The 23861-nt window shown below is 34.1% G+C and overlaps 1 protein-coding gene across 1 annotated transcript; it reads right to left on the reverse strand.

The window, feature by feature from the left end:
* Nucleotides 1–6947: 6947 nt before the first annotated feature.
* On the reverse strand, nt 6948–22704 carry LOC117910398 (magnesium-dependent phosphatase 1-like). The gene is made up of 4 exons (XM_034824473.1): nt 22557–22704; nt 8101–8272; nt 7392–7508; nt 6948–7283 (listed from the first exon to the last, which is right to left on the reverse strand). Exons 1-4 carry the CDS (start codon nt 22664–22666, stop codon nt 7161–7163), a joined length of 522 nt encoding a protein of 173 aa, XP_034680364.1. The 5' UTR covers nt 22667–22704; the 3' UTR covers nt 6948–7160.
* Between the last annotated feature and the right edge of the window lie 1157 nt (nt 22705–23861).

Raw genomic sequence — 23861 nt, forward strand, 5'->3', positions numbered from 1 at the left:
GTTTTATTTATATATATATATATATATATATATTTAAAAAATTGAAAATTTTCCTATCTAAAAATCTAGGGTGTTATATACTTCCCTCTTCATAGAATTTTGTCCTCGTAATTCAAAATCTTATGATGTACCACCGAAATTAAGGAAGAATTCCTTGACATCCAACTCACTTAACATATAATTCCACCTTCACCTTCTAAATTTATTACTCAAAACATGTTCTAATATTCATCCCTTTAATAAGGATCACTTCAATTATTAATTTCGGTCCTAGAACCTACACCCTAACATTAGGCATAATACTCAACTAGTAAAAGTAAGACTATTAGTTGACTATCAAATCTAATGCCTATACTTGACCATACCTAGGCCTCAATGAATATAAATTAATAAAATGTCTATTGAATTTTCAAGGTACTAACTGTAGGTAACTATAGATATTAGAGTGATTAAGAATATGTATAGCCTTAAGAAATAAGTCTAGCAGCCCTTAGTCTCACAAAAAAAAAAAAAAAAAAAAATTCAAAAGCACCTAGGATCATAGATTCAAGTGCTTCAAACCATATGATAGATACTTTTCAATTGTTTTATGCATACACTACTTGTTTAGATAATCTGAAAGTCAAGATAGTTGACGATCCTTGTAAATTGTTACAAGAAAAGGCTTACTTAAAATTTCTGAAAATATTACCCTAATTTCAATACTTTATGTTCCAAATTTATCATGTAACCTACTCTATAAGTAAGATACTCAGAGATCTCAATTGCATAGCTAAATTTTGCTCCTCTTCTTATGAATATCGGGAGTTATACTCGAGAAAGACAATTGATAATGCTAAATTACATGATGAGATGTATTTATTTACGGATGAGAACTCTAGGACTCGACAAGTCCTTGTTTTCATATTAGAATCTATTTCAGCAAGACTACAAGATCCAACATTGGTGTTGGACTGTTGTGATTGATTCAGAAGTCTACACAACTAGTCCATTTGTTCCTTGCTAAGATTTGAGTGGTTGTACGTAGATTCTTTCCTTTTTGAGATTGTTCCTGCACTTGCTGCAATTTGAAAGCCCGTTCCATCATTCTGTCAGGCCTCTAATTGGCAGGTTTTTCATGCCGCAACCTACATTTGTCTTTCGTGTGGCCATGTTTATTACAATGATCACAACACACTCTTCCAATTATGTAGTCGCCATGGTATCCATTCTTACCTCCTTTGGAAGTCAAGGTAGAACCTTCCATAGGGTTATTGATTGAGTCATTTTCTTCTCCCAACATCACCTTTCTTTGGCTCTCTTCCCTTTTGACTTGAGAAAAATCTTCATTAACGGAAAACATTGTTTTCTTTCCAAGAACCCTTCCTTTCACCTCATCCAGGTCCTCATTGAGAACTGCCAAAAAATCAAACATCTTTTCCTTCTCTATTGACCTTCTCTGTTTAAGAGTACACTCAAGACACAATCGACCTTTATAAATAAATCTAACTCTTTCCATGAAACTTGAAGATCAGTGTAATATTGAGTTACATAATGATTACCTTGTTTGGTGTCCAATTTGCACCTGATTTCAAAAACCCCGTATGAGTTTTTGAGGTCAGAATAAGTACTCTTTACTGAATCCCACATGTCCTTTGTTGTAGCTAGAAATAGGTACATTTGACCAATCTTGAGCTCCATTTAATTAATCAACCATGCATTAACAATGGAATCTTCTAAGTCCTAATTTTGAAAGATTGGATCATGTTCAAGAGGCTTCTTTGTGGCTCTTGTCAAGTACCCTAATTTTCCTCTTCCTTTAGTCACTAATTTCACAACTTGGAACCATTACAACCATTTTTTTCCATTCAATTTAAACAGGTATTGTCTCCTCCATATAACAGGGAAGTAGACACAGGTTGAACCATCTACTGCATGGGACCTAAAATGGCTATTGAAAACTCATTTCCACAGGGTCTTCCAGCCATGGCAATCTTCACCATAAGGTTGAATCAGGCCTAGATGTGTTGTTGCTTTGATACCATGAAATTAGAGAGGAAAACGCAACTCTTTGTTCTATATTTTATTGAGAATGGAAGCCCTAAATATATAGACAATCTATTTAGGAAGATAATTATGAAAAAATAAAATATTCCTAAGACTAGGAACCGATGAAACAAAAGGTTAAAAACTAGGTGGTTACACATCTTTATTTGAAAATTAAAAAACAGATAAATACTCTAATAAAACAACTAGATAATTAGATGATAATTGGCTAGAGTTTATCCAAAGTTATCTCCAACTCCTACTCACTAACATAGAATATTTCAGTTCTTTGTGAACCTTACAGTACAGATGAATTGCTAAATCCAATGAACTGACTGGATGAGTTTTCTTCTTTTGGGAGTCTTTTTTGGAAGTGAATCTTCTACCCTTGAATCTTTAACCCTTCATGAATTTTCTAAATTTTCTTGTGATGATGGCAAGGTCTTCATCTTTTCACTTTCATTTTCCACTTCTTCCTCATAGGTTGAGGCTTTGAAAACTATGTTATTTTCCTTTTTAGATTCCACATCTTGATGGCTCTTCATAATGATATCATGAGTAATTAGAGACCTAATCAACTCTTTCAAGGGTAACTTTATCAAGTCCTTTGCTTCTTGAATTGTCGTGACCTTAGCTTCCCATTTCCTTGGAAGGGATCTCAATATCTTCATTACTTTTGTAGACTCTTTATAAGTCTGTCCTAAAGCTTCTAAGCCATTCACAATGTCGATGAACCTAGTAAACATCTTAACAATAGTTTCATTATCCTTCATAACAAGCAATTCATAACTATGAACAAGAATATTTATTTTTGATTCCGTCACTTGATTTGTTCCTTCATGGGTTACCTCAAGTAATCTCCAAATCTCTTTAGCCGATTTAAATTGGTAATCATGATTATATTCATTTCTATCAATCGCACAATGTAAGAAATATATAGATTTAGCATTCAATTGAATATTTCTTATATCATGCTCATCCCATTCTAATTTGGTTTTTAGAACCAACTCTCTATTCACAAGTTTTATAGGAGTATAGGGATCCCCAATGACATCCCAAAGATCAAGGTCGGTGGATTATAAATACCAAGTCTTTTTTTCTTTCCAATAAGGACAATCAATTCCCATAAAAAAAAAATGGGGGTCTATTAGTTGCAAAACCTTCCAAATGGGTTGAGCTTGATGGATTAGTCATTTCCTTAGAGATGGTTAAGTCCTAATCAAGAGGCCTAGCTCTGATACCAATTATGAATTTAAAGGCTAATTAATTAAGAAAATCACCCAAGAAGGAAGTGAATTGGGCTTTCAAAAACTTTTAACAACATACTAAATTTAGACAAAATAGAGCAATGAATGTAAAGAGATAAGGGATAAAGGATGCAAACTTAAGATTTATAGTGGTTCGACAATCCTTTCCTACATCCACTCTCCTCAATCTCCAACCAAGTGAGGGTTCCACTAACTTAAAACTTTAGCCAAGCTTTCAATCCTTTACATTTGCATTTTTTTTTTTTACTCCAATGGGAACTACAAGTTCTCTTCAAGTTTAACCTCAACTTGAAGCTTTAAACACTCAAACCTTACTTCAATAACTATGAATGAAAGCACTCTCAGATTAGCTCAATAAATGAACAAGTATAATGGAAACTCAAATGAATAACAGGGGTGTAATAAAAAGATATGCAAATGAGGATTCAATGAACTAAAGAGGAATATGAGAGCTTTTAATGAGAAATAAGTTTGTGAGGAGTTAATAGCAGTTGTTCTCTATCTAATAAATGAAGTAGAGTTCTTTATTTATAAATTTCTAAACTCAAAAACCAAAAAGAACACCAATCGATGTCATTCGATTGAGCTCCAGTTCAACTAATTGACTAACCATTGAACATTAATTACACTATGGGTGACCGTTGGGCCCTCAACCGAGAAGGAGAGATGTCCTCAACTAGGAAGAGTAGCTCCTTGACCAAGAGAACAAAGCTATTGGATGAAAGAGAAAATTTTAATGTTCCTTTGATTGGTCCTCGATCGATAAAGGGTAATTGATCAAGCGATTCCTTGGTCAATTAAGCCAACTGAGCAGCCTTTAGACTTGTTTGCCTATTTTTGCTCAAAAATGTGTTTTTTTCAAATTCTTTTTCTTTTAAAACTTAGGCAAGGTCTTTAAGTACCTCAGTAGATCAAGTTTAAATCATTTTACATAAAGTTCAAGTGAGAATACTCAAGTTTTAATAAAATTTAAACTTTACTGCACAAACCGAGTATGAATTGATGCATGATTTAACATGAAAATCCTACGTACACCCAAGTATTCACCTTACATAGGGTCCTAAACTTGAGCAGTCTTCATTCATACTTGGACTTGCACTTCTTTGAACCTTTGATGACTATCTTGAATTTCAATATGAATTTCTCAAATAAAACCTACAACTCATCTTGATTTTAAGTCATTAGTAAACTAATCATGATTTGTTATCATAATGTGCTTAGAAGAACCCTTGGGTTAACATCATCTACCTCAATGGATTGCTTTAGTCACTCCACCGTGCACCCTTGCCACACCCACCAATCATTGTGCATTTATGAAGGCTATGCAATGAATAGCACCCTTGGAGTTTTGATTGATCTATTAACATCACCATATTGTTGCACGAAAAAAGAGAAATGCAACTAATCACTCCACAAACATCTCATAAATTATGGTGCATTGACATACTTAGATCACCAATATGGGCAAGAGGCATGGCTAGATAGGGGTAACTTTGAAGGGGCTAGGAAGAAGGGAATTTTTTCCGTACAAGTACAGGAACTATGCATAAATGAGTAGAATTAGATTGTTTTAGTTATATTTTCTTTTCTTTCCTTTTTATAATCATTCCTAAAAATTTTGAATGAATTTCTTTTTATGTTTCAATTTTTGTTTTTGTATTTTTCTTCTTAGTTGTGTGTTTTCTTTTGGTATTTTCTCCTCCAAGGTGAAAGGAGCTAAGATCTCCATACCCTAATTCAATTCACCATTGGTTTAGCTATGAATGGTTGAAAAGAACCTAACCTAGGTCAATGGTTACAATGACCAAAAGGAATAACCATAGGGGAAAAAAGCTATGTTGCTCTAGTTGTGAGGGTCATAAGTCAAGCAACCTTAGCCACATACTTGTGCTTCACAATAGTAGGTTCTATAAACCAAACACAAGCCTTTTGACATGAGGAAAAATCCATGTAAGTCATCTAATTACAAATATCCAAAAGAGAGCAGTTTAGGCATTTATCGGCATTTTACTAATTTTCATCAATATCTCATGATATTTTGGGGGTCTAGTCAAGCTTTAAAAAGCCAAAAGGTTTAACCTATGCTGAGCCAATTACTGGGGCAAGTTTACCCCTAAGTTGCACTAAATATATATATATATATATATATATATATATATATATATATATATATATATATATATATATATATATATTTAAATTCATCACATAAACATAATTTTTTTAAAAAAATGTTTTAAAGAACAAATTAATTACAATTATTTTATAATTAAATGAAAATTTTTCATCTATTTTTGAATACCAAAAATATAAAAATTATCATGATAATTTTCTTCATAGTGTTTTTAATATCATTAATATATTAATTAAGTATTAAAAATTATACATATGTTATCATTTATTTTATATCATTTAATAAAATTGAATTAAATGAATTATAATTTTAATATTAAATATATTTTTAGATTAGACATATTATAATCAAATATTATTATTATCAAATAATATTTGATATAATTTAATAATAAATGTGTACTTATGAAATTCATATTTTTTTTTATAAATACATACAATATTATTATAAAATATGATAAATTATATTATACATATATTAATTTCTTGAATAAAATAACTTTAAAATATCATTATACTTCTAATTTTTTTTTTTTAAGAGTTTTTTCTTATATTTTTTTAATTTTTTATTAATTTTAGGCTCATCAATATTTTTCGTTAAAATATCCACCGATATATCCCCAATACATCCGATATATCTCCGATACATCCTATATATCCCCGATACATCCAATATATCCGTAAAATGGAAGTGTCAATATATCTGTAATTACCGATATTTTCATCCTTGATTGTCATTGTGTTGTTTCCTCTTTCCAAATGATTTATGAATAACAAAAAATTTTATTGATGTATTTAATTCTTAAAATAAATAAACACTTAATTGACATAATAAATAATAAACACAAAAAAGATTAGGTTATAAAGATATTTTCGAAGAAACAAAAGATCTTTAAAGGTATCTTGGGTATGAAAAAATTGACAAACTCTCCATACTTCCACTTATATAAATGCATCCATATATGCATATGTATAAATACTTTAGTTATAAAGTCTAAACTAAAACAATAATAATAAAATGTGATTAAAACAGGTGCACTACAAGACAATTAGAGGACATTTGCCGAGGGATTTTGTCGATATTAAGTCAACTATTACCATCAATTAGTCCTATTGCTTTACACTATTGGACCAATTACTTCATGCCTTCAACCTCACTCGCACATTTTTTTCCATTATATGCATCTGCCAAAGTCAATTCTATTATAAAACTAGAAATAAATGGAAAAATAAAATTAAATAAAATGTATAAAGAAGAATCGGAAGAACCAAAGAAAGTACTTAAGAAAACTTTCCCTATTTGAGGATGCCAATCATACAAAGGATCTTGCTCGAGAATGTCAATGGTGATGGAAAGACTTTCATAGGTTTTATGAACTACATCCATTTGTATGATTGGCAATGAATATTCATTCACCACTTTAATGGTAGTCATTCACCACTTCATTTACAACAAATTAATGTATTTTAAATTTAATTGGATGAATGAGGTGAATGGAAAAAGAAGGGGCATCTGCTACCTTGTTTTTGAATCACAATAATTGGTCAAAGTGCAGAGAAACAAAGGAAAGATAGAATACCAATGGTGTTGAGTGTTGTCATTATGACTTTAGCATGCTAAGCTTCATATGATTTTAGAGTGTAATTGGAATTTTAAGACCATATAATACGTATATGCCATAAGCAACCACATATAAGAATTACAGCTGGGAACAATCTTTTCCAAAACAGCCTTCAGTTCTGTTTGGTGTTTCCAGATGAAGCCGAGTTCTGAGAGAATTTCGTGAGCCCTTGCCTTAATGCTCCAATATTTAACCCATTGCCTACCAAAATGCTTGTTACTCCCATTTTGGAAACCTGCCAATACCAGTAGGAATTTCAGTATACCCCAATGTAACTACACACTATCCAAGTCATCTAAATATCAGCAAACAAAGAAGAGGAAATGTTGGATGCCATCTTTACCGATTCAATATTCCTATCCTCGTCATCGAAAAAGAGCATGGAGTTAAAGGGCACCCCAGTCCTCCTATGAATTCTCTGGAAATGCTCTGTCTTGTGTGACCAACTGGAAAATATCTCCTGGGCAATCCAAATAAGGTATATTAAAAAGATGTGTAAAGACTTTACGAGGGCAATTGCTTATCAGTCCTTCCTAGTCAGTTTTTATGATGCTCTACAGCAGTTTGGAACTGTTCAAGTCCCCAAGAGAAGCATGAAAAGAAGGGGAAAAGATTAAAAAAAAAAAAAAAAAAAAAACGCAAAGAGTTCCGCCATCAACTGTCATTTAGAAAGCTTTTGTGTGCTACTACAACTTGCATTGATGTCAAAAAGGTACCAAATCAGTGACAATAATTGATAAAAATAAATAAAATTTTATTCAACATCTGTTACGTTTTAGAATGCTGTGACCAGCTGCTCATGCCTAGTGATGTTATTCATCATTTCTGAATCTCCTCGTTTAATATTTGGTTGAACCTCTCCCCTTCTACATCTTTTTGGCAATATAAGATAGAATTCACTTACAAGTCTATGATGCTTTAGCTATAAAGAATTCATCAAAACAATGATTCTTTTGGCAATCTTGACCTTCCAAAAAATAAAATACATAAAGGAAATAAAAAAGAGGAGGAAGAAGAAACAATCAAACTAAAAATGATCCTCACTAACTCACCTGGGCTACAAACATTGACTTGATGCCCAATTTGTCAAGAAATGTTTTTGCTATATCCGGAGTTGGTGATCTAGAAGCAATAGCCATATCAATTCTCTTCTCTTTGAGGGCATATACTATGCCTTCAGCATGGGGATACAAAGAAGGCATTTCGCGTTTGGAACGACATTCACTGGAAAATAAGCATATGTACATTAAACACTAATACAGAGTTATCCAAGCATTTAGAAGAAACATATTTTCCATGGGTATTTTTAGGAGAAATGAATTAACCTGTACCATACTGGAATATCAAAGCTTTCTCAGTAGAGTTGCAATAGATAACTTAATAAAAATAGAACTTAAAAATAGAAAAGCAAATGATTTTTGGCCGCAATCATTGAGTTATTGAATACTGACATTGCAAACTATTCTTAGTTGTTACCAACATCATAACACATTGCATTTACGATTAGATAGGCAAGCCAGAGAGGTCACTATGGATGGGCATATAGTATCAGTTGTCAGCATAATGGATTTATTGCTATTCAAATAAAGAGAAGTGCACACAGTGAATAATGAACCCAAGTTATGAAATCTTCAGTTTTCAAATTCAAAAAAACCATAATATTTATTGATGACATGACAGAAACCATCAGAAACAATGGGACATGACAGGTCCTGAATGCAAAAAGGGATTCCCAGTGTTGAGTATCTATCCTCACGATTAGAACACCTTTACCCAAAGAGAGGTTCCAGTGACCTTGGCCCCAGATTGATTGCTTTAAAGAGGGTACTTATACCCACAATTGTCCCACACATAACTTGTATCATATGCCATTTTTCCTATTTTTCAACATCTTCTAATGCAATGTTCTAAAAGCCTAAATGTGGTTTGAGGGGTTTAGCCCAATGAGGCCTCAATCAAGAACAAGACATAAGCCTCAACTTAGACAAAAATATATAAATAATAAAAAAGAAAAAAAATGTCTCAAAAAATCTGAAAAATAATGATAAAACAACATTTTTTTTGTAGGCAAAGATCAACTATATTAATGGAGCTTAACAAAAGGGTGCACAATTGCATATAATATGTAAACAAAGATGCCAAAAGGCCATTATGGCAGAGGAGTACACAAAAAAACAACATTCTCGTCTTACTTAGAGCTAAGCCAATTAATAAAGTCTATCATGGACAATGAACAGTTTCCTATGTATACTCCAACCAACTTCAAAAAATTATATATGAAGAATTGTTTGATTGCTTGATCCAATTTTTCGGTATTTTAAATGCTCTCTCTTATTTCTCCCATTCCATATGATCAAAAATAAGCTCAAAGGAGTTGCTCTCCACGCTTTCTTCCTCTTCTTACCAACAAAAGATCCATGCCAACTCATAAGGACATCTTTGACTATCGAAAACATTGTCCATCATACTCAAAAGACATTATAAATTAGTTCTCATAGCATGACCCCATTGTAGTAATGGAATACGTGATTAACCATTTATTCTTCTCCTTTCACAGGTGGCATTTGTTCAGCATGCTCCCACTCCTTCTAAAGTGATCCAATGTAATATTGTTCCCCATATAGTTTCCCAAGTCACAAAGCCAACCTGCACTGGAACCAACTGATTCCAAATAATGCAAGAGGGGAACGCCTCTGTTCTTCCATTAGATAAAGATGAACAAAGGTATTGAACTATGAGTTGTCCATATATCAAATTCAACCAAATTATTTTATCCTTTAATCGTCTAACTCCCAATCATGAATCCATCTTGTGAACCTAGGGTTTCAACAACCTCAACCCCTCCTGGCTCCCACACCTTGGCCACCTATGCATATTTAGTGGAGGCTATTGAGAAATACATAGGAAAGACCTATTATAGTAGTTTTTCATTGCACCACTTATCCTTACAAAATTTCACTCGCTAATCGTTTCCCATTCTCAATCTAATTCTACTGTTAAACACCTCTCACCAGCTCTTGATTGTGTTCCACACTGACACCCCCACCCTTCCCTCACTCTTCTAGAGCACCATCCCCACTCTTCCTCCCCATACTTTTCTATAATCACCCACTTCCAAAGGGATTTGTTTTGAATTATGAATCTTCAATACCATTTACCAAGAAGAGCCTTATTAAGAATGAACACCTTTTAATACTCAAGCGCCCATTCCTCTTATCCATGCAAACTATTGACCAATTCACTAAATACAACTCTCTTTCAAAAGCTCCTTCCCTTAAAAGGAAATCTCTTTGGATCTTTTCCCAGCTTTTCTCAGTATGACAAATAATGAAAAGTAGTAAATCAATACGCTAGAGTGTTTTAATCAAAGTAAGTCTTCCTCCTTTTTATAGGTATTGTCTCTTCCACACGATGAGCCATTTCTAAAATCTTTCCTCCACTAACATCTCAATCTCATAAAGACATGAAAGGAGCTCCTAGCTGAATACCCAAATAATTGGTGAGGCGGGCACACGATCCACGACCTAATACCTTAGCTAGGTCCTCCATATTAGCAACCCCACTCATATCAACTCACTTTTCTCCAAATTGATTTTTAACCCTAAGATTGCCTTAAACCATATGAATGCTCAACTCAAGTACTCCCTATGTTCCTTATTGGTATCACATAGAATAAGAGTATTATTAGCAAATAATACGTGGGACATGTCCATACCCACTCCTCTTCCACTAACTAAAAATAGCACAAGAAAGGAAGGCCCCATTCCTATTCCCTATTTAGAATACAAGAGCATGCATCTATGGCCATGATGAAAGGATAAGGGGATAGAGGGTCTTAGCCCTAAAGCCTCTAAAACTCTAGAAAAATCTTGTTGGTGTCCCATTAATCAATATGGAGAAGCACGTTATAGAGATATACCACTTAATCCATCTCTCCACTTCGAACCAAATCACATTTTTTTCCAAAAGTGCTAGTAAGAAGCCCTAATTAAAATAATCATATGCCTTCTTGATATCCAACTTACACAATACCCACTCTTAGTGTTTTTCGGCCTTGAGTCAATGACTTCATTTGCTATGAGGATTGCATTTGAATTTTGTCTACCCTCTACATACGCAAACTAATAAAACAACATGAAAGTTACATAATAAGAAAATCATATAATTAATAATAATCAAATTAATTGTTTATCATTGTCAAAGGGTTTCTAATATAGTTCCTCTTTCTTTCTTCCAAAATCTAACTCTCTTTTATGATTTCATCAAATAATCTTCAATACTATCATCACTATCACTAGGATCCTCCAAGGAATCACAAGGATATTCCATTGTTCTATCATCCTTCCAATTAGAGTTAATATCCACCTATTCTCCTTGTCCATCCATCAATCTCACTGGCCTTTTTCTTTTATTTAGTCAATAAGAAAATAATGATTATACATGAGCTCATCCACTACAATGGCCAACAAGTCCTTCAGTTCATCTTCTTAATCTCTTTTTTCCCTCTCCATAACCCTAATGTTGGACCCAAGACAAAACTGTTAGAAGAATAGGCCAAAAAAACAGCAATTATTTTTTTTTCTCCATATATATCTGATTTCTTTCCTTTCTTGTAAAAGCTGACCCAGGATTCTTGTACCAAGAATCTGGGTAAATTCCATATAGGACCCTTGCAATCAGATTGCTTGATTTTAAGGATTTTTTTTTTATATAAGTAGCCTAATTTAAGGGATCTCATTAGTCATTCTTTGTATATATGTATTGTAAATCAGAATGAAAAGATATATGGGAGATTATTTTTCACCATGGTATCAGAGCCAGAAGTTTGACTCTGCCAAGATCCATAGAGCCTTCATTGCTTAGTCACATACAGTCTTCATTGTTGTAGCTTATTTCCTCTTTTTAACTAGCCTTTATTGTTGGTTCCTTAGTTCCCATTATAATTCCCTCAAGGTCATCTCTTGTTTACTCCATTTAAAAATAAAAAATAAAAAAGAAAAAAAGAACACAACACTAGAAACCTTATTGTCTTTTCCCTAAAATGTTTGAAACTAGTGAAAAGACACCATCCTCTCAAAACAACCCTACCCTTCAATCCCTCTACATTCCAAACCTGACCACCTATATCTACCCATCATAACGACAGCTCTACACTCCAAATCACCACTCAAAAACTCAATGGCCAGAATTTCCTACACTGTTCCCAATCAGCCAAACTTTTCATTAAAAGTAAAGGGAAGATGGGCTATATCATGGGTGCCAAATCAGAACCCGACTCCAACGATCCACAATATGAATTATGGGATGAGGAAAATTCCATGGTCATGTATTGGCTACCATACTCCATGCAACCAGAGATTAGCCAAACATACTTGTTTCTCTCCACCGCCAAAGAGATTGGGATGCCATCAATCAAACTTATTCTAGAATTTGAATATCAACACAAGTATACGAGTTGAAGTGTTGAATTCATGCTACAAAGCAAGGAAGTTAGTGTCACTGAATATTACAATAAATTGTGAAGCCTATGGCTGGAATTAGATCATTAGCAACACATAGAAATGGTAGTTGCAAAAGACGCTACTAGATTGAAGAAGATAATGGAGCAAGAGAGAGTACTTGAATTCTTGCCTGGTTTTAATCCTGAATTAGACCAAGTAAGAGTACAAATATTAGGAAAGAACATCTTCCATCCATCCGGGAGGTTTATGCCTATGTGATTGGAGAAGAATGTCGTCAAGTTGTGATGCTAGGAGGCTATACTCCAGAAAATTCAGCACAAACTACTGCTGGAAATTTCAAGTCAATGGGATCCAAAGTAGAAGGAAGAAAACTGAATGACAACAATTCACTTTGGTGTAATTATTGTCACAAACCAAGACATACACATGAATCTTGCTGGAAACTCCATGGCAAGCCTCAGTTAGGAAGTAAAGAGGGAAGCAATAGAGGAGGAAAACCTGTCACAAGATCTAGACAGGCGCATCAAGCTGCCACCATTGATGTCTCCCATGAAAATATCTCTCCCAGTGAACAAGAACCTATTTTACTTAGCTAGGAGCATTATGAAAAGCTGAAAACACTTCTCAACCAGCTTGACACACATGTTGAAATTCCCACTGCAAAAACCGTCTCATGCTCTTTTGTCCAAACAGGCAATATCGAAGCTTTAAGTGCCTCCAAGGATTGTTTATTGAGCATTTGGATCCTTGATTCTGGTGCTACTGACCATATGACCAGTCACTCCAATTTTTTTTCCAATTATACAATACTTTCAGGTAGGCCAAAAGTGAAGGTTGCTAATGGCACTTTTTCTTCCATAATTGGTCAAGGCATAGCCTCCATCACTCCTTCTTTGACCTTGCAAAATGTGTTACATATTCCAAACTTGTCTTGTAACCTCTTGTCTGTCAGTAAAATCACTAAAGATTTGAATTGCTATGTAACATTTACCACTTCCCATTGTGTTTTTCAAGACCATATAACAAGGAGGATGATTTGGCATGCTAAGAGGAAAGGTGGACTCTACTACCTCAATACACATTGGAAGATTGGTGATTCTATCTCACAAGCTCTTATTACCACCAACAATCCCTCAAAAGTTGATTAAATATGGCTATGGCACAAATGGTTAGGACACCCACTTATCTTCATCATGGAAAAAATGTTTCTCACATTGTTTGGCAAAACTAAATCTTATGATTTTCATTGTGAGGTTTGTGAGCTTGTAAAACACTATCATGTGCCCTTTCCAATGAGAAATAAAAAAGAAACATCTACTTTTAGTTTAACACATATTGATGTTTGGGGACCCCTTAGAATTCCAAACATTTCAGGTTCTAAATGGTTTGTTACCTTCATTGATGACTGCACTCATACCACTTGGGTTTATCTCCTAAAATCCAACTCGGAAGTTAATTCCATTTTCTTAATATTCCACAAATTTGTTTGTACCCAATTTGGCACCAAAATCCATGCCTTAAGGTCAGATAATGGGAAGGAATACTTCAACCATAATTTTGTTGCCTATCTTCAAAATGAAGGTATTGTGTATCAATCTTCATGTGTAGATACCCCACAGCAAAATGGGGTAGCAAAGAAAAAAAAACAGATATCTCTTGGAAGTTGCTAGATCTTTACTTTTTCAAAATGAGTGTTCCAAAAACATATTGGGGGGAAGCCGTTTTGACTGCTACATTTTTAATAAATTGAATGCCTTCTCGAGTCTTAGACTTTAAATCCCCTATTGATGTACTTTAAATGTCTCTTCCTAACTTTAAGGGTATTGGAACACTTCCTCCAAAAATATTTGGGTGTGTATCTTTCATTCACATTCCCAAACAATCTAGAGACAAACTTAACCCAAGAGCTCTTAGGTGTGTCTTCCTTGGATATTCTTCCGATCAAAAGGGATATAAGTGCTACCAGTCACACCACAAAAAGGTCATATATCACCATGGATGTTACCTTCTTTGAGAGTCAACCATATTTCACACACACTTATCTTTAAGGGGAGACTGGAGGAATGGAAGATAAGCTGTCAGGAAATTTTCCTAGGAATTGTGAGAATGGTGAGGGTGTCCTTCCACAACCAGTTAATGTGCCAAATGTTTGTACCTCAAACACATCAAGCTCCCCTATTGTCCAAAATGTTTCACCTCAGAATTTTCAGATTCTGCACCAACACTCCCTATTGTTCCAAATGTTCCAGCCTTGGATTCATCTAATGAATTAGCTAGTAAACATAAGAAATTCCAGCAAACTCCTAATGAAGAGCTAATTGTAGAAAATTTGCCCAATGAAATTCCAGCCAATGAACTTAAGATTCAGCTCAAAGAAAGGGAACCCATGCTACCAGCAAACACCCCCAAACTAAAAGTGTATTCAAGGAAGGGAAAATCTACAACATCCTCTCATATCCCATCATCCAACCTTGAATCAGGTAATGAAAATATTCATTCTAGTGTCTATAATGATTTGTATTGGCTCATTGCATTGAGGAAAGGCACTAGAAAATGCACTCAGCATCCTATTTCAAATTTTACTTCATTACATCGTTTATCATCTACATACCGAGCCTTTATTACCCAAATGTCTTCTGTTGAGATTTCAAACACAATCCAAGAGGCACTTGGAGATGAGAATTGGAGAAAAACAATTAATGAGGAGATGCAAGCCTTGGAAAAAAATGAGACTTGAGATATGGTTGAGCTTCCTAAAGGGAACAAAATACTAGGTTGTAAGTGGATTTTCACAATAAAATACAAGGCTGATGAGACAATAAAAAAAGGTATAAGGCTAGATTGGTAGCTAAGGGATTCACCCAAACTTATGGCATTGACCACCAAGAGATCTTTGCACCAATGGAAAAATGAACATTATTCATATTCTATTGTCTTTAGCTACTAATCTTGATTGGTCCTTATAGAAATTTGATGTGAAGAATGTTTTCTTACATGGTGACTTAGAAGAAGAGGTATACATGGACACTCCATCGAGGTTTAGTGACAAGGCTTGGAAGAACAAAGTCTACAAGCTTAAGAAGTCTCTTTATGGACTTAAACAATCTCCAAAAGCATGGCTTGGAAGATTTACAAAATTAATTATAAGAATGAATTACCATCAAAGCAAAGGAGATCACACATTGTTTATCAAACATAACTCCTCAGGTAAGTTGATTGCCTTGATGGTTTATATGGATGACATTATTGTTACTGGAAATGATGAGGGGGAAATTCAAAGGCTAAAAACTTATTTGTCTAATGAATTTGAGATCAAGGATCCAGGGAGTTTAAAATATTTTCTCAGGATTGAAATGGCACATTAAAAAGGGGGAATATTTATGTCCCAATAGAAATATATCCTCGATTTGCTAAGGGAGACAAGGATGCTAGGATGCAAACCAACAGAGACTCCAATTGGGCAAAATCATAAATTAGGAGGAAAAATAGAGTATGATATGGTAGATTACGGCCTCTATTAAAGATTGGTGGGGAAATTCATTTATTTATCTCACACTTGACCAAACATTGCATATGTTGTAAGTGTGGTAAGCGAATTCATGCATTCACCAGATGAATCTCACATGGAGGCAATATATAGAATCCTACGTTACCTAAAGTCTACACCAGGCAAGGGAATCTTATTTGAGAAGACAGGAAATATGGAATTGGAAGCTTAGAGTGATGCTAATTAAGTTGGATCAATTGACGATAGAAGGTCAACTTCTAGATATTATACCTTCTTGGGAGGAAATCTAGTTACTTAGAGAAGTAAAAAACAACCAGTGATGGCTATACCCAGCGCAGAAGTTGAGTTTAGGGTCATGGCTCAATGGATTTGTGAACTACTCTAGATAAAGATCATTCTTACCAACCTTGGCATCACTTTGAAAGGACCCGTGAGGTTATATGGTGATAATCAAACTGCTGTAAATATAGCCTAGAACCCCATTCATCATGATTGAACCAAGAATGTGGTGATAGATCGACATTTCATCAAAGAAAAACTTGATGGTGGGCTAATTTGCACTTTGTATATCCCCTCTTCTAAACAATTGGCAGATATACTAACAAAGGGCTTACCAAGTTCAACTTTTTATACAATCTTAGACAAGCTAAGAATGCAAAATATTTTCACACCAGCTTGAAGGGGAGTGTTAGAAGAATAGGCCAAGAAATCAGCAATTATTTTTTTCTCCATATATATATGATTTTCTCCTACCATATTTTTACTTTCTTGTAAAAGCTAACCCATGATTCTTGTACCAAGAATCTGGGTAAATTCCATATAGGAACCTTAGGTAAATTCCATATATGACCCTTGCAATCAAATTGCTTGATTTTAGGGATTTTTTTTATAGGTAGCCTAACTTAAGGGATCTCATCGATCATTCTTTGTATATGTGTTGTGAATCAGAATGAAAAGATATACGGGAGATTATTTTTCATCAAAAACTTATAAGTTTTTATTAAAACCCCACCAAAGCACAACTCATTAAAATTATTGAATATCGAGGCTTAAACCCCTTATAAAAGATATACAAAAAGCCCATAAAGTCTCTAATTGCATTAAAACTCTTTAAATATTTGAAGCTTAAGCCTCAATAACCATCAGACAATAACCTCAAGGTTGTCAACCTCAACAAAGTGCAGCTTAAGCCTCGATTAACCTATTTTTTTTTATAAGTAAAAAGTAAATATATTAATCAAAAAGAGGAAACACCAAAAAACCAATGCCCTCGAAGTATACAGGGAGTACACACACCGCCTTCCCTTACTAGGAGCCTATACAATCTAAAAAACTTACAAGAGAAGAAAGGCTCTCTACTAAGGAAACCCTGACCCAAGACCAAAGATTACATACAAAAGAACATTTCAACCTTTGAAGCGAGAGTTCCTCATTCCCAAAAGCTAGTCTATTTCTCTCCTTCCAGACTGACCAAAAAATACCTAAAGGAGCCATTTGCCAAGCCCTCTTGCGCCTTTTCCCCATAAACACCCCATTCCATCCAAGAAGGGTTGCCTTCACTATACACGAAAGAGTCCAAGATACACCAAAAAGGGAGAAAAGAAGGTTCCACAGGACCCGCGTCTTAACACAATGAAGTAAGAGATGATCCACCATTTATGCTTCGGATAGACAAAGAAAGCACATGTTTGCCAAAGAGAACCCCCTCCTTTGAAGTTGCTCCAAAGTTAAGACTTTACCCCAGGAAGCCTCCCAAGCAAAGAAAGCTGTCTTTGGAGTTACTCTTACCCTCCAAATTCTTTTGCTAGGGAACATAGAAGAACCCCCCCGCTCCAACATAGAATAAAGAGACTTAACTGAGAAAGCACCATCATTTAAAGTTGTCCAGATCACTTTATCTTCCTCCTCCCTTTGAACCCTGAAGGCATGGATCTTCTGCAACAAACGCTCCACCAAATCGATCTCCCAATCATTAAACGCCCTTGCAAAAAGAGGAGTCCAGCCATCCCCATTTCCAACAGGGTTCCAAACATTCGAAACCCAAGCATTCTTAGACATGGAAATGGAAAAAAGAGAGGAGAAGGACTCACAAAGTGGCCCATCTCCACACCACTTGTCTTTCCAGAATCTCACTCTTTGCCCATTACCCACATGGTAAGCTAACCTACCATCTAACAACCACCACTTCTTCCTGATTGCTTTCCAAAGCCCAACACCGTTTCTCCCAATTACATCCCGAGTACACCATCCCCCCTCCTCTTCGCCATACTTGAGGCTAATTACACACCTCCACAACACCTCTCTCTCATTAGCATACCTTCAATTCCACTTGCACAAAAGAGCACTATTCATCAAAGCTAAATTTCTCACACCTAGCCCACCTTTCTTTTTTTCCAAACAAACCAAGTTCCATCTGAGAAGGTGAGGTTTTTGGACGAGAGCTCCCCCCCACCCCACAGAAAATTCCTCTGAATCTTCTCCAATCTCAACCTCACTTTTCTTGGCAAGTAGAAGAGAGACATAAAGTAAATAGGCATGCTAGAAAGAGTGCTTCTGATTAAGCCTCAATTAACCTATATAGAGACTATAGCCTCAACGGTAATTGGCATAGCCTGGCCTTAAGGCTCGATAACCTTTTAAAACTCTAGTGTAATATAATTATCATGTATCATAAGTTTACAATTTACTACATTGGAAAAAGATAGAAAAGAATAAGTATAAAGTAAATGCAACAAATTTACTATCAAAACAAACTATAAAGCAATATATAACCAATTAATAAGACGATAAGAGGCAATATAGGCATAATTAATGTCTATAATCCATCATAAAACCCATAAAACAAACTTCATAGAATCCAAAAACTTCAACTATAATCAAAAGTATAAATTTCCCACAAGTCAAACTCATCCAATCAATATTACAATACCACAGTTTCATTTTCACCAAGTCCTTGACCAATACACCAAAAGTGAAATTATAGGCACATATAAGTATAATTTTTTACTTGCTTAGACAACATTCATACATATGTTAATGTATCATGTCTAAAGTTCTTACTTTTCAAGTTCATCCTCCTAGGTCCCAACAACCTAAAAAGGAACATTAAAGTGAAACATGCTAAGCACAACCTTTATTTTTTTTCATTTGTTATCATCCTCAAAATCATATTCTAACCCTCCATATAACATGTCCTTCATTTGAACAACATATCCCCAATTTTCAATCTTTCATCTATGCCTCTAACAACATATGTAAAATGTTTCACATAAGGTCATTTCTCTTCCTTTCCTCTATGGGACTCATTTTAGTCAACAATAAAAATGTAAAAAGAAAAAGCATTATAGATGATGTTAACTTCTAAATTCCATAAGAACAGTATTTCTTTTCATAGTTTGGGTAAAAAAAAAAAAAAAAAAAGAGGGTTTTCTAAAGTTCTATTTCAACTTTAAAGTACATTAAAGAATATGGTATTATTAAGAAGAAAAAAAAGTTCAAATTTGATTTTTCTTAAACTTTGTTACCAAAAAAAAAAATATATATATGAGTGTCAATGTATCATGCCTTTCTGATCAAAGAAAAAAAATGTCTCATACCTTGTACATATCATATGTACATGATAGGATAACTTGAGATACAATATGTAATCATAAGAAAATGTATTCTATCATGTATCATAACTTCTTTCTGCAACTATGATTGTGTTTAATAACATGGGAGCCAGATCAAAGGGTTAATGTTAAGGATGGCCTCAAGCAATGCCCCTCAAAGATGCCCTTAGCAGGTCTTCCAGAAACTCACAGCTTCCCTGGTTGGGAGCAGGGACCAGGGGGTTGCGGATGAGGTTTTGCATGGTAAACAGTAAATGCATCAGACAACTGGTAGCTTTGTAATAATTTGAGGGCCTTGTTCAGCAGCTAGAGTTGGAGATTGGTTGATTGATGGCTTGTGATCATCAGATCATACACTTATTCAAGAGAGGGGAGTTCTACCCAGAACTGTGTGCAGGTGTTAGCTCTAGAATGGGAGGAATTGAGGAGGTGAAGAGTCAATTGAAGAAACACTTCCAAACAAAAAACTTGGGACAACTTGGGTATTTTCTAGGCATTGAAGCTACTAGATGCAAGAGAAGAACTGTTGTATCCTAAAGAAAGTATGTTCATGACCTCTTGACAGACACTGGTATGTTAGATTATAAACCATCAGATACTTTTATGGATTCTAACTTACAATTGGAAGATGAAAAGAATCCTAAGTTTGAAACCAAAAGAAGATTGAGAAGTCTGGTGAGAAACTTGCTTTATTTAGCAGCAACAAAGCCAGATATCACATCTGTTGTTACTGGAACTAGTCGGTATATGCAAACAAAGCCCAAGACAATTACATTGGGAAACTGCTTGCAGACTCCTCAAATATCTCAAACAAACAATTAGTGTAGGTGCATTATTAAAAAAGGTCAAGCTTGGAGTACTTAGTTTTTAGATGCTGATTGGACAGTTCCAAATTTGAGAGGAAATCCACTAATGCTTATCAGACTTTTTGTATGTGGTAATTTAGTTACTTAGAGGAGCAAGAAGTAGAATGCCGTTCACCAAATCTAGTGCAAAAGTAGAAACTGTGCAATGGCTGATATAGCTTGTAAACTTATATGGATAAAGAATCTGTTGAACCAATTAAAAGTTTATATTAAGCCCTTTGATAATGTACAGTGGCAACCAAGCTGCAACTTTTTGCTAGTAATCTTGTACATCATGAGAAAATGAAAACACATTTTAGTTAAATATCATTTTATCAAAGAGATGGTCATGAAAGGAGAACTTATCAGTCCCTACATCAGGTCAGAAGATCATATGGTAGACTTTTTCACTAAAGTTATGCCCAAGGGCATGTTACTGGACCTTTGCTCTAGACTTGATATTGAGATTTTTTTATTTTTTGTTCTTATCAGATTGGCATTAAGAATATTTATGCTCCAGTTTGAGGGAAGTGATAAAAACCAGAAAGTATTTTCCTATTTTGTCTCTATTATTTATGGTAGAATGACATGTTTATTTTGTTTTGTGATTCTCTTGTTCTCTTTAAGCTTTATGATTATATTTTCTTTCAAACTAGGAGAATATTTTATTTTCCTTTCTGTTAAGGGAATATTTTATTTACATTTTCTGAATTACAAGAACTAATGTATAATCAACAACTATCTACATTATTCATAATAATGAATGAAAATAAGCTCTCTCTTTCAACAATCTATACCATCAAATACACTTTTATTTTGCTTGACCTGTCACTTGTCTGCCTAGAAACACATCTTAAGGAGGCTATTCATTCCCCATGAATTCACATGGCAACCACAGTTACAGTTTCAATAAGAATACAGAAGATTTAGCAACTGCAACATTTTGTAGCAGTTACTTGATTCATTTTGATACATAAAAACATATCCATGGTTCAGATGAGATACAAACAATACATTAGTTCAAAGTACATAAGAAAATAATTGATTCACAATCCATTAGAGTCTCAAGGGAATTTAACCCAAATACATGACCAGAATTTTGAAGTTCAACTCATTAAAATGATTGTTTGACCATAACGAATAAATCATTACAATTCCATTTAATGGTAAGGATAATATTTTTTTCCCTTTAAGAAGTTTCATGCATGTATCTCACAGACAATGATAAAACAGATATGAATCACTCAAAAAGCTTCACTACCTGGATACAGAAAGGTTGAGGTCTTTGATAAATTTATGTAAAATCACTGGCATAGAAAAAAGATTTTGACAAAGGTATCACATATGAAATCTTCAATTTAATTTTATGAAAATTTTACCTCTTCATGTTATGAAACAAATCAGGTTGAAATATGGACAGTAAAATTCTTCCAGAAAGTTCTTTTGAGTGTTCATAAGATTTTCCTTAAAGTAATTCTAAGGTTAATATGGGTTTAGGCATCATTATGATAAAAAGAAATCTCAAATCTGGCTGCAAACATGGGCTGGAAAAAAGTGCATACTTTTACACAGGTAATGACCACACTTGTGCAAGCTTGAAAATCAATCATATATAACAGTAGAACACATATTCAAAATCTTCCTCTCCTTTCTCCATTCCTTCCTACATCCAAAACCCTAACTTTTTGACATTTTCATCATTTCAACAAAATACCAAAAAATTTCCATCATTTTCAGAACTTAAGCAAATTAGTATTGAATTGAACAGTAAACGAAATCAATGACAACCTTGCCAAATGTCGATCCTATAGAACTTCCACAAGAAGTGGGAACAGTTAAAGCAAAATTAACAGATTTCCAATTAATTACACCAAAAATAAGACAAATATTAAGTTGTTCGGAACGAATATACAGCAAGCAATTAACAGAAATCCCTGAATTGGTTACTAAGAAAATACATTTAAACAAAAAAAAAAAAACAATCAAAGCAAAGAAAAGTTTGAATCATATCATTAGTTTAGGGTCCAATACTTTCGGGGGAACCAAACAGAGAGAGACGAAGGATAGAAGACAGAGAAATACCAGTAGAAAGGCCAGAGAGTATAGTCGAGATCGAAGACGACCAATCGAGGCAACACTTGGCACAGCCCTATTATCTGCAAAGCCTCTTCTTTCACCCTCGACTCCGCCATCTCTCTGTCTCTCCGTCCAGGGAAATGATAGACCCAGGAAAATAACAGGGATATTTGATTAAAAGGATTGTTGAAAACTCAAATTTGGGATAATCCGAACTCCGTTCTTTTTGTTTCTTTCTTTCTTTCTTTTTTTTAGTTATTTTGACAAAAATACCCAATTTTTGTTCTTGTAAAAATATTCTTTTAAAAAAATTGCATGTGAATAATTAGAATGAAGAAGAGCCTTTATATAAGAAAAAATAAGTTATTTTTTAAGTAAAAATATGAAAATAATTAAATTTATAAATTTGAGGATTATTTCATCTTTTTAATCAAATAATACAAAATAATATATTGATTGTTTGATAAAATAAAAATTAAAAATAATATTATAAACTTAGAAACAAAGGGGAAAAATAAAATAAAATAAAATAAAGTGTATAAAGGAAAATTGAGAGTACACAAAAAATAAAAATAAATAAAGAGAACCTCTTACTCAAATGTGTCATTCTTTTCTTATTCTTAAAGTCATTTATAGGGTTAACAAAGACCAAAATTAATACCAATTTATTCTTCTTAATGTTGAGTATTATTAAAGGGCTTGCATTAATAATATTTTAATATGAGGGACCGAAATTAGTGACATTCACCACGTACATTTACAACACTCTTCCTATGTCTATCACAAAGAATATGTCTCGTCAAAATCTTGTTAGTAAAAAGGAAAATTCTATAGTACCGTGGGTGGTACCGTAACTCCAACACGTTGAAGCTGTTGGATGGGAGATTTTAAATCTCAACTATCTAAATGGTAAGTTATATAAATAAAAAATAAAAAATTGAAAATTGAAATAGGTAGTCGGTTATTACTTGCATGACACGAGTGAGAAGGCCATCCTCCTGCCCTCCCACCCTCTTCTCCATATTGATCTCTAGTTTAAGAGGTGCATTTCAGGTGAGAAATCGCCTATTTTATGAGCCACATTTTCGGTGAGAAATCCTCTTATTTACAGGCCCCATTTCTAGTGAGAAATCCTCTAGTTTACGAGCTCCATTTCTGGTCTTCTGGTTCGTGAGCTCCACTTTCAATGAGAAATCCCTCTACCCACTTCCAATGAGAAATCTAGCATTCTTTCTCATGAAAGAAATCCCTCTATTTCTGATGAGAAATCCTCTTATTTGTATATTGGCTCTCTCTAATATTGTGTTCTTA

The sequence above is a fragment of the Vitis riparia genome, chromosome 3 (assembly GCF_004353265.1).
Source record: "Vitis riparia cultivar Riparia Gloire de Montpellier isolate 1030 chromosome 3, EGFV_Vit.rip_1.0, whole genome shotgun sequence".
NCBI lineage: Eukaryota > Viridiplantae > Streptophyta > Magnoliopsida > Vitales > Vitaceae > Vitis > Vitis riparia.

Coding starts and splice junctions, on each gene's coding strand:
- LOC117910398 (XM_034824473.1), bottom strand. CDS start 22,666: ATGGCGGAGTCGAGGGTGAAAGAAGAGGCTTTGCAGATAATAGGGCTG. Junction 7,509..8,100: donor AGTCAATGTTTGTAGCCCAG/GTGAGTTAGTGA, acceptor TGGATTGCCCAG/GAGATATTTTCCAGTTGGTC. Junction 7,284..7,391: donor AGGATAGGAATATTGAATCG/GTAAAGATGGCA, acceptor TGGTATTGGCAG/GTTTCCAAAATGGGAGTAAC.